This window comes from Thalassophryne amazonica, chromosome 12 (assembly GCF_902500255.1).
Source record: "Thalassophryne amazonica chromosome 12, fThaAma1.1, whole genome shotgun sequence".
Classification (NCBI taxonomy): domain Eukaryota; kingdom Metazoa; phylum Chordata; class Actinopteri; order Batrachoidiformes; family Batrachoididae; genus Thalassophryne; species Thalassophryne amazonica.
The window spans coordinates 2,663,758-2,676,412 of NC_047114.1; the positions used below are offsets into that span (position 1 = coordinate 2,663,758).

Sequence of the window (12,655 nt, forward strand, 5' to 3'; positions counted from 1 at the left end):
ATCCCAATGAACATTCAAATGGAGACAAACCAGTAGTTGAGCTCACCTGTCAATTGTGAGCATATTGTACCCACGGCAGATGATCGCTCCAAGAGACGAGTGGAAGGATGTCACACACTGGAGGGTGGACTTGAGTTTATGGTTGGCCCGTTCCACCTGGCCATTGGTTTGTGGGTGGAACCCGCACGGGAGACTGACCAAGGCCCCAAGTGCCGAGCTAAAGTTCTTCCATACTTGCGACGTGAACTGGGGTCCTTGGTCTGATACAATGTCCAGGGGAATGCCATGCGGCTGAAACACATGGTGGACCAGGAGGTCAGGCCACAAAGTGTGCTACCTTGGAAAAACTATCCACGATGGGGAGAATGGCGGTCATTCCTTTGGAGCAGGGAAGGAGGGGAGGAGGGAGCCTTGTGAAAAAATCCATGCAGCTGTGCGACCAGGGGTGACCAAGAGTAGGCAGTGGATGGAGGAGTCTGGACTGTGACTGATTTACTACTGCACGGTTTACTCCTGGCGCAGATTGTGCAAGCCTTGATGTAGTCCTGCATATCTGCCTGGGCTGAGGGCCAAGAGAAGTTCTGTTGGAGGATCTTGAGAGTTCTTCAAATATCAGAGTGACAAGAGAACTTTGAGGCATGGATGAAGTGAAGGACAGTGGACTGGGTAGCAGGTGGCATGAAGAGCCATCTGGGAGGTCCTCCTCCAGGAGTCGGGTAGGTTATCTGGGCCTCCCAATCAACCCTCTCGATATTCCGGGTGAATGCTCTAATATCCAACTGGTCAGGAATGATATTGTCTGGAGATGAAATGCAGTTTTTCTGGGAGAATTGATGTGATAGTGTGTTGGGTTTGGGTTTTTTGATCCGAGTCTGTAAGTAATGGAGGAGTTAAACTATCCAAAAAACAAGGATCACCTGGCCTGTCTGGAATTAAGTCTCTTGGATGTCTGCCAGGTTCTTGTGGTCTGTGCAAACAATAAAGGGAACAGACGTACCTTCAAGCCAATGTCTCCATTCCACCAGTGCCTCCTTCACAGCCAGGAGTTCCCAGTTCCCCACATCATAATTCTGTTCAGCGGAAGTCAGACACTGGAAGAACAATCAATCAATCAATCAGTTTTTTTATATAGCGCCAAATCACAACAAACAGTTGCCCCAAGGCGCTTTATATTGTAAGGCAAGGCCATACAATAATTATGTAAAACCCCAAGGTCAAAACGACCCCCTGTGAGCAAGCACTTGGCTACAGTGGGAAGGAAAAACTTTTAGGACAACCTGATAATAATGAATTACAATAGTCCAGCCTAGAGGAAATAAATGCATGAATTAGTTTTTCAGCATCACTCTGAGACAAGACCTTTCTGATTTTAGAGATATTGCGTAAATGCAAAAAAGCAGTCCTACATATTTGTTTAATATGCGCTTTGAATGACATATCCTGATCAAAAATGACTCCAAGATTTCTCACAGTATTACTAGACGTCAGGGTAATGCCATCCAGAGTAAGGATCTGGTTAGACACCATGTTTCTAAGATTTGTGGGGCCAAGTACAATAACTTCAGTTTTATCTGAGTTTAAAAGCAGGAAATTAGAGGTCATCCATGTCTTTATGTCTGTAAGACAATCCTGCAGTTTAGCTAATTGGTGTGTGTCCTCTGGCTTCATGGATAGATAAAGCTGGGTATCATCTGCGTAACAATGAAAATTTAAGCAATACCGTCTAATAATACTGCCTAAGGGAAGCATGTATAAAGTGAATAAAATTGGTCCTAGCACAGAACCTTGTGGAACTCCATAATTAACTTTAGTCTGTGAAGAAGATTCCCCATTTACATGAACAAATTGTAATCTATTAGACAAATATGATTCAAACCACCGCAGCGCAGTGCCTTTAATACCTATGGCATGCTCTAATCTCTGTAATAAAATTTTATGGTCAACAGTATCAAAAGCAGCACTGAGGTCTAACAGAACAAGCACAGAGATGAGTCCACTGTCCGAGGCCATAAGAAGATAATTTGTAACCTTCACTAATGCTGTTTCTGTACTATGATGAATTGTAAAACCTGACTGACTGAAACTCTTCAAATAGACCATTCCTCTGCAGATGATCAGTTAGCTGTTTTACAACTACCCTTTCAAGAATTTTTGAGAGAAAAGGAAGGTTGGAGATTGGCCTATAATTAGCTAAGATAGCTGGGTCAAGTGATGGCTTTTTAAGTAATGGTTTAATTACTGCCACCTTAAAAGCCTGTGGTACATAGCCAACTAACAAAGATAGATTGATCATATTTAAGATCGAAGCATTAAATAATGGTAGGGCTTCCTTGAGCAGCCTGGTAGGAATGGGGTCTAATAAACATGTTGATGGTTTGGATGAAGTAACTAATGAAAATAACTCAGACAGAACAATCGGAGAGAAAGAGTCTAACCAAATACCGGCATCACTGAAAGCAGCCAAAGATAACGATACGTCTTTGGGATGGTTATGAGTAATTTTTTCTCTAATAGTTAAAATTTTGTTAGCAAAGAAAGTCATGAAGTCATTTCTAGTTAAAGTTAATGGAATACTCAGCTCAATAGAGCTCTGACTCTTTGTCAGCCTGGCTACAGTGCTGAAAAGAAACCTGGGGTTGTTCTTATTTTCTTCAATTAGTGATGAGTAGAAAGATGTCCTAGCTTTACGGAGGGCTTTTTTATAGAGCAACAGACTCTTTTTCCAGGCTAAGTGAAGATCTTCTAAATTAGTGAGACGCCATTTCCTCTCCAACTTATGGGTTATCTGCTTTAAGCTACGAGTTTGTGAGTTATACCACGGAGTCAGGCACTTCTGATTTAAAGCTCTCTTTTTTAGAGGAGCTACAGCATCCAAAGTTGTCTTCAATGAGGATGTAAAACTATTGACGAGATACTCTATCTCACTTACAGAGTTTAGGTAGCTACTCTGCACTGTGTTGGTATATGGCATTAGAGAACATAAAGAAGGAATCATATCCTTAAACCTAGTTACAGCGCTTTCTGAAAGACTTCTAGTGTAATGAAACTTATTCCCCACTGCTGGGTAGTCCATCAGAGTAAATGTAAATGTTATTAAGAAATGATCAGACAGAAGGGAGTTTTCAGGGAATACTGTTAAGTCTTCTATTTCCATACCATAAGTCAGAACAAGATCTAAGATATGATTAAAGTGGTGGGTGGACTCATTTACTTTTTGAGCAAAGCCAATAGAGTCTAATAATAGATTAAATGCAGTGTTGAGGCTGTCATTCTCAGCATCTGTGTGGATGTTAAAATCGCCCACTATAATGATCTTATCTGAGCTAAGCACTAAGTCAGACAAAAGGTCTGAAAATTCACAGAGAAACTCACAGTAACGACCAGGTGGACGATAGATAATAACAAATAAAACTGTTTTTTGGGAGTTCCAATTTGGATGGACAAGACTAAGAGTCAAGCTTTCAAATGAATTAAAGCTCTGTCTGGGTTTTTGATTAATTAATAAGCTGGAATGGAAGATTGCTGCTAATCCTCCGCCCCGTCCCGTGCTACGAGCGTTCTGACAGTTAGTGTGACTTGGGGGTGTTGACTCATTTAAACTAACATATTCATCCTGCTGTAACCAGGTTTCTGTAAGGCAGAATAAATCAATACGTTGATCAATTATTATATCATTTACCAACAGGGACTTAGAAGAGAGAGACCTAATGTTTAATAGACCACATTTAACTGTTTTAGTCTGTGGTGCAGTTGAAGGTGCTATATTATTTTTTTTTTGAATTTTTATGCTTAAATAGATTTTTGCTGGTTATTGGTAGTCTGGGAGCAGGCACCGTCTCTACGGGGATGGGGTAATGAGGGGATGGCAGGGGGAGAGAAGCTGCAGAGAGGTGTGTAAGACTACAACTCTGCTTCCTGGTCCCAACCCTGGATAGTCACAGTTTGGAGGATTTAAGAAAATTGGCCAGATTTCTAGAAATGAGAGCTGCTCAAGGTTGCAAATGTCAGCCTGCTGGGACACAATCCCGACGTTGGTGGCATTGACCTCCATGATGAACTTCTGATCCGAATCAGGCTGAATAAGAATGGGGGCTGTAATGAACCGGTGTTTTAACAATGGAAAGGCTTCTTGACAAGGGTCAGACAGAAGTCAGACTACTAGAGCAAGAATTTTAGCTGAGGAAGCTTCTGTGATTTGAAATGTCCTTGCGTCAAGCAACCCAGTCCAGTTGAAGATTCAAGCTTCTCTATTATGGAAACCACCTGGACAACTGAGAGCCTACACAGAAACAATGGAAAGGCTTGTGTTATGGATAAGACGCGGATTGAGGAGCGGTCCAGTATCTGACTGAACCCAGCATGGAATAATCAGAAGCAGTTCCAAAAAGAAAACACCTTTATTTTTCTCCCTTTGTGCTATACATGAAATACTAAATAATTCAAGTTCTGGTGAGGTGAAAAGGCGACGCGCTCTCTCAGCATCTCAACAGTCGGAGTCCGAACGTTCAGGACTCAGGAGTTCCGCCAACACCCCCCCCAGGTGACCTTCCCAGACTGCACTCCGCGAAGGAGGAACAGAGATGAGACCATTCAACACCCATTACTACAAAATATTGTCCAGAGGCAAACTCATCAGCTTCACGTCTAGGTCCGGTTCCAAAACCTAGTTCAAAGAGGCCGCTGCTCACAGCCAGTGGAGGACCATCAATCCGCACGCCACTGCCGTGAGGAGCATGCCAAACAATTTTCACCAATAATCACCCATAGCTGCGCATAAACGCCAATTTACATTCATGGATAAACTTTTCAGAAGATTCACCTCTGTCGTGTGCTAACAACGTTTGCCTCTCACCCTCGTCCTCCTTCACAGGCGTGATGTCAGACTCTGAAACGGCCCTCAGCGTCCCCACACAGTCGTCACAAGGTCGTATTCTCCGGCAATCTTATCCAACTCACTGCTGGTTTAAATGTAGTTCTTCATCACTACATTCGTACCAGCTGGAAGTCCTCAGATCTGCACGTGAACATCACAGGTGTCGTGGATTGTCCTGATAGAGAGCTGCACGAGAATGCAACAGGTGCAGCCAATCATCGTAACAGAGGAGAGAGACTCTTCTGCAGCACATTTTCCTCAGAGAACAGCTCCAAATCACCTGGGAAGGAAAATAAACACAAAACAACCCAACCTTGTCCAGCCAAACCCCCCCCCCCCCAACACACAACAGTACCCCCCCATCAACGGGAAGCCTCCCGGCGACCGCACAAACCAGACCCAAAAACCACCCCACACATCAAAGGCCAAAGCAGGAGGAGGGCAGAGATCACAGCAGGCAGCAGAGCCGGGAGATGCAGTAGAAAGGCTGGCCGGCATCAAAAAAAAAAAAAAAAACATCCCGAAACAACCCCAAACACAAAAACAAAACACAAAAAAAAAGGCCCCCAGCATCCCCCCAGAGAGTACCACAAACATACCCCAGGGAAGCACACCGGGGTAAACACAAAAGAAAAACACAATACCCAACCCAACCCCCCCCCCCCAGAGGACCATCCCATCAAACCCTGGGGAGGAACAAAAAACACACAAACCCAAAGACCCCAACAAAAACCCCCCAACACACTAGAACACAGGTCAAAGGAAAAAACAAACAACGCCCTCCCCTAACATGTGGAGCCCGACTTCCCCCAGGGGACCTCATCGTCAACCCCAGGAGCAACGACCATGGCAGGAGCCATCCAGGAATCCCCAGGCATACACGGGAGCCTTAACATCCCCCAGAGGACCGTCCCATCAAACCCCAGGAGACACCCCCACAACCCAGGAACCCCACCCCAGCCCAACACGGCCGGTCGGCCCCACAGTCAACCCCCCCCCCCCCCCCCCAGAGGACCGTCCCATCAAACCCCGGGGGGGAACAGGAGGAAACAAAATCCCCAAACCCCCAGGGATTTCCAAAAACCACCCCAGGAGCAAACAAAAACTACAGAAAGCCCCATTGACCTCCCCAGCACCCCGAAAGACCCTCCAGGTCCGTTGGGAAACACGTCATGGCAATCGGCACAGGACTAATAAGCCGGAGAAGCCAATAGGAAAAATGCAACCCAGCTCCACCCCCAAGGGCAGGGGAAAACCGGTAAGACGGCCGGTGTCGACCCCCTGACTATACTCCAGCCTACCGGGAGGGGTGGGCAGCGGAAAAGGCGTACGGCACTGATCGGCCCCACCGCTCTGACTGGAGTATATCCCCACTGCCCGACACCTCAGCAATGCCAATGGCGAACGGTCAGAGGCACGCTGAGGCTGGAGAGGAACCGGGAAACAACTAAATCTAAGAAAAGAGCCCTGGACCCCCCCCCCAGGTGCAGAGGTCCTCATGGGAATGCCCAGCAACCAACCTGCACCACCCCACAACACCAAAGACGAACGGCCAGAAGTGTGTGAGGCTGGGGTTAGGGGACAGGGAAATAAAAACCAACAAAATAAAACGACCCATTCCGCCAACAAAAATTAAATAACTATAAACAATAAAAAAAACCACACGCTTACCTGAGTCCAAACGAACTCCGACCAGCCAGCCTGTTCACCCCACCAGAACTACCTCAAGTGCTATACACAAAACCTGGTTTACAAAAACTCCCATTTATATCCCACAAAAATGTCCATAAAACACCTGGACCCATGTTATGATGCTGTCTCCTGACGCTCGTTTGACCGCGGCAATATGGCTGTTCTGACCCTTCCAAGTTGCATTGGCTCGTCCACTAGAGGAGCTAGAGGTCCCGTCGGAGGAGTCTCAGAGGAACGAAGAAGAGTCGGTCCAGACTTGTGTCGGGGAAAACCGAGACAAAACACCCCGCTTGGACACTCGCCCTCTCTCTCGTCCACGCTCCTTAATCCGATCGTCTAGACGAATAACCACGGATATTAACTCATCTAAATCCTTCGGTTCGTCACGGACGGCTAGCTCATCTTTCAGGGAGTCATTCAACCCGTCTACAAACACCCCCCTCAAAGCAGCAGCATTCCAACCAGACTGAGCGGAAAAGACTCGAAAATCCACAGAATAATCAGCTGCGCTTCGTCGCCCCTGTCGGAGGTTCAGCAATCGTTGAACCACGGCATTTGTTTTCATCTCCAGGTGCTTCTGGACTTTCACCTGAAATGGAACTGCTTCTGCCGCTGGGTCCATAGTGGTTTGGCTGGAGAATTCTGTTATGGATAAGACGCGGATTGAGGCGCGATCCAGTATCTGACTGAACCCAGCATGGAATAATCAGAAGCAGTTCCAAAAAGAAAACACCTTTATTTTTCTCCCTTTGTGCTATACATGAAATACTAAATAATTCAAGTTCTGGTGAGGTGAAAAGGCGGCGTGCTCTCTCAGCGTCTCAACAGTCGGAGTCCGAACGTTCAGGACTCAGGAGTTCCGCCAACACCCCCCCAGGTGACCTTCCCAGACTGCACTCCGCGAAGGAGGAACAGAGATGAGACCATTCAACACCCATTACTACGAAATATTGTCCAGAGGCAAACTCATCAGCTTCACGTCTAGGTCCGGTTCCAAAACCTAGTTCAAAGAGGCCACTGCTTTGAACAACAAAACAGTTGAGAAAATCACGTAACACATCGTTAACAAGTGCTTGGAAGACGGTGAGTATTCAAAACGCCCCAAAGGGGTGTTAAACGCAGTTTCCACTCATCACCCACTTTAACAAGGACCAAATGGTAAGCATTATGCAGGTTGAGCTTGGTGAATATGGCTGCCCTGTGTAATGAATTGAATGCTGACTCTAAGCGGAAGATCAAATATTTATTCTGCACAGTGATCGCATTCAACCCACGGCAGTCAATGAAAAAGAAGCCTGCCCCCAGGGGAGAGGAAGAGGGACAGATAGGTCCGGCGGCCAGGGAGTCTTGAATGTCCTGCTCCATTGATTGACTTTCCGGGCGTGACAAGTTGTAAAAACAGCTGCAGGGAAAAGACGCACCCGAAAGCAAATTGATGGAGCAGTCATAAGGTTGGTGCTGCGGCAAAGAGAGTGCCCAACTTTTGCTAAATACATCACTGAGGTCATGATACGGCTTGGGTATAAGAGAGAGATTGAGGGAAGTGGTGCCAGACTCCCAGAATGGAGGAATGGAGGCATCTAACTTGGCAGGCTTCACTCCACCAGGCAATCAGCCGGTCGGCCAATCAATCAATCAATCAATCAATTTTTTTATATAGCGCCAAATCACAACAAACAGTTGCCCCAAGGCGCTTTATATTGTAAGGCAAGGCCATACAATAATTATGTAAAACCCCAGCGGTCAAAACGACCCCCTGTGAGCAAGCACTTGGCTACAGTGGGAAGGAAAAACTCCCTTTTAACAGGAAGAAACCTCCAGCAGAACCAGGCTCAGGGAGGGGCAGTCTTCTGCTGGGACTGGTTGGGGCTGAGGGAGAGAAACAGGAAAAAGACATGCTGTGGAGGGGAGCAGAGATCGATCACTAATGATTAAATGCAGAGTGGTGCATACAGAGCAAAAAGAGAAAGAAACAGTGCATCATGGGAACCCCCCAGCAGTCTACGTCTATAGCAGCATAACTAAGGGATAGTTCAGGGTCACCTGATCCAGCCCTAACTATAAGCTTTAGCAAAAAGGAAAGTTTTAAGCCTAATCTTAAAAGTAGAGAGGGTGTCTGTCTCCCTGATCTGAATTGGGAGCTGGTTCCACAGGAGAGGAGCCTGAAAGCTGAAGGCTCTGCCTCCCATTCTACTCTTACAAACCCTAGGAACTACAAGTAAGCCTTCAGTCTGAGAGCGAAGCGCTCTATCGGGGTGATATGGTACTACGAGGTCCCTAAGATAAGATGGGACCTGATTATTCAAAACCTTATAAGTAAGAAGAAGAATTTTAAATTCTATTCTAGAATTAACAGGAAGCCAATGAAGAGAGGCCAATATGGGTGAGATATGCTCTCTCCTTCTAGTCCCCGTCAGTACTCTAGCTGCAGCATTTTGAATTAACTGAAGGCTTTTTAGGGAACTTTTAGGACAACCTGATAATAATGAATTACTAGTATTACTAGAGGTCAGGGTAATGCCATCCAGAGTAAGGATCTGATTAGACACCATGTTTCTAAGATTTGTGGGGCCAAGTACAATAACTTCAGTTTTATCTGAGTTTAAAAGCAGGAAATTAGAGGTCATCCATGTCTTTATGTCTGTAAGACAATCCTGCAGTTTAGCTAATTGGTGTGTGTCCTCTGGCTTCATGGATAGATAAAGCTGGGTATCACAATCGAAAACCAGATTGTGAAGGGTTAACCAGGGATGACCCAACACCAGTGGATGACCCAGAAACAACCAGAATGACCATTTGGTGCATGATCGTGGGGAGCTGTGTGACATCTAACATGTTTACCCGAATACCTACGTGTGCAGAGTGTGCAGTGCAGTGTGAGTGTGCAGTGCCACCTCCGGGATGAGTGCTTGAATGATAATGCTTTGATCTAGGAAATTGGCATCCATGCGTGAATCGATTGACGGTTGAAGTGTGCGAAGTACAGTCACCTGTGACATGAGTATGGCTCACCAATAATCCGGGGTCTGTTGGTGAGTGTTGGCTTTAGGCCAAAACGGGCATTCACAAAGGATGTGCCCCCGGGCACTGCAGTAAAAGCACTCCCCAGCCTCTAATCTACGGTTCCTTTCCTCGGATGTCACTCGAGCCCCGCCGAGCTGCATTGGTTCCTTGGCAGGGGGCGCTGTAGGCGTGGGGAGTGCACTCCTAGTGGAGTGCGAGGAAGAAGGCACGGGACCAAGACATGGAGTGATATGAGGGGAAGATACGCATTCTGCCCTTCGACTTCTCTCATGCTTTGCATTTTGTATCACCGGTTACACAGCTTCATGATGAAGTGGTACAGAGAAGGATTTTCTTAAAAAGAAGCCCTGAAAGTTCAGCTACAAATTGCCAGAAGGTACATTTGAGATGCTAGACTAGATTTGATTTGTTTTGATGAAAGAAAGTCCTTCTCCACTATGAAGCTCAGAGTGTGATGAGAAATGCAAAATTTACACTGTGCACAGTTTCTCCAGTCACAGCTACAGAGGCTTAGAACTTCTTCTGGGTTGTCTGGGTGGCTTGGTGGCTTTCCTCACTCTTCTCCTTCAGTTTTTGAGACCTGTCTACTCCATGCAGATATACCACAGAGTGTCATACTGCTTGTGTTTCTTCATAACTGAAGTAAATAAAGTCCAAGACATATTCAGTGGCAGCTTCACCATCAGAGAGACTCAAACACAAAGACCACAAAAGACTCCAAGCTGCCGCTGATGTTAAAGGGGGCAACGCACGATATGAATAACAGGGGGATGTAAACTTTTGATCAGGGTCATTTGGGTCGTTTCTGTTGTCATTATGATTTGAAAAGAGGAAACAGTAAATAAATGGCTTCACTCAACCACTAACCATCCTCCACTAAAGGATCTGATCAATCAAAGTCTGTCTGTCAATGTTTTTAGATGTTGATTATTTTAAAATGATGTATGTAATATGTGTTTATGTATGTATGTGTTTTTGTGTGTTGCCTCTTGGCCAGGACACTCTTGTAAAAGGGATTTTTAATCTCAATGAATTTGTTAAATCCTGGTTAAATAAAGGTTTGAATGAATGAAAGAAAAAAAAAAACCATGAGGGAAGAAAGTTCAAATCCCAGCCTGACCAGAAAATCACTTAGGGCCCTTGGGCAAGGTCTTTAATCCCCTAGTTGCTCCCGGTGTGTAGTGAGCACTTTGTATGGCAGCACCCTGACATTGGGGTGAATGTGAGGCATTATTGTAAAGCGCTTTGAGTGTCTGATGCAGATGGAAAAGCGCTATATAAATGCAGCACATTTACCATATTCTCTGAAAAAAAAAAAAAATTAAAAATAAAAAAAAATCCCGCCAGGGTATATAAACTTGTTATTTTTTATTACTTCTCTTTATTAACATTTTTTTCATTTATAATACATGCAAACAAAGATGAAACAGAGGATATCACACTTCAATCATTTCCATTCCAAAAAAAGAAGAAAAGAAAGAAAAAGTAGTTATATCAATAAAAACTGAAATAATCACTAAACAGTTGCCACGTGAAGTAATGGGGAAGGATGGGAATTGGCTCTTAATACAGGTACGTATCTGAAGGAATTTAAAGGAATTTGTTTTGTAATTGTTGAAATGTAGGGAAAACCTTTTCAATAAATAAACCTTTAATACTTTAAATCCCTTTGTGACTCCACTCATAGAATGACTTATTTGAAACCGATGGAGGAAATGAGTGATTGTTTAAAGGACTGAGCACTGACTAGGGTTGGGTATCGAGAACCGGTTCTTTTTGTTAAGAAATTATTTGATCCACTGATATCAATAGTCTTTTGCTTAATGATTCCCTTATCGGTCCTTCAGAGCGGCCGTTCTTTTTCAGGGTGTTTGTCCGGGAAAATGATCATTTCTCTACGTTGATTACAGACCCTGTGGCAGCTCTGTAATCAACTGCTTCTGCAGCACAACTTGCTTTGAAGCTTGAGACAGTGAAGCAGTGCTTCAATCCACTGCTTCATTGGTTCTTTGATTAACTGCAAGTCTGCTTCTTAACCCCTCTCAAAGCCATTAAAATATGTCAATCGTGAGTCACTTTTGTGCAGATTAAAGTCACTAACTGGGACTCTTGTCTTGTTGCAGTCAAGAAATGAGAATCGTCCTCCGTTCCGTTCACACAGCTCCAAATGCTGCACCGCTGTCTGCTGAGTCAAGTTAGAGTCTGGTCAGAATAATATGAGCGTAGCATTGCGCAGCGGCATGAAGCTCACTCATGGTACAGGGCATCCTAAACAGGAAGTGCCAATTTTCAAATCCACAGTAAAACAGGAAATGTTGAAATGTCAAACACTTCCTGGATTGACAGACGAGATGGAATCTTGCGGGAATTCAGTGGCAAACTCACACTTAAACAGGAAGTGCCAATTTATCACTCACAGTGAAATAGGAAATGTTCAAATGTCAAACAATTCCTGGCATGGGTGGAGCTAGAGTGGAGGCCGGGGTTTCACTGGACTCTCCTGAAATCTGACCGGACACAGATGATTGACATGTCACAGCACCACACGTCTGGTTGAAAGAGCTGCATTTTCAAATCAGTGAGTCACATTGACTGCTCGGTTCCTCCTGTCCAGTAGTGGGTGCTGTGTACCACAAAAAGTTCTAATCCACCTTAGAAGAAGAAGAAAAATGTTTGCTCCAGATTTGAACTGAACACGTCATTTGAACTATGGACTTCTAATCACAACAAACTTATATTGGTGAGTAAACAACCGTATTTTATGTCAGAAATGAGGTCCAGGTTGTTAAAAGTAGCATTTCTCCTTTAATTTGGGTGGCTTACCATGGTTGGCTTATTAGTGCAGCAGATAACTGAAACAGTCCTTCAAATGGTGATACAAGCAACGAATTCTACACAAATACAGCTGGAGCAAAATTAATGGAGCAACTTTAACTTTTGACCCCTGTACAAACTGAGCTTTGTCACCATTCTTGCTGCTTTTACCTCATAACTCCAGAACATTCAGTCACAGATTGTCCAAACTAAACCTTTTTTTTCAATCTTTATGATCAGGCAAATAATGTG

General features: G+C 44.7%; 1 protein-coding gene across 1 annotated transcript in view; it reads left to right on the top strand.

Moving 5' to 3' along the window:
• The first annotated feature begins 638 nt into the window (after positions 1-638).
• The window catches only part of kirrel1b (kirre like nephrin family adhesion molecule 1b), a 258,724-nt gene continuing 246,707 nt past the window's right edge, over positions 639-12,655 (top strand). The window contains exon 1 of the mRNA XM_034183743.1: positions 639-759. Within this exon, the coding sequence (XP_034039634.1) occupies positions 639-759 (121 nt within the window). The remainder of the gene's footprint in view (positions 760-12,655) is intronic.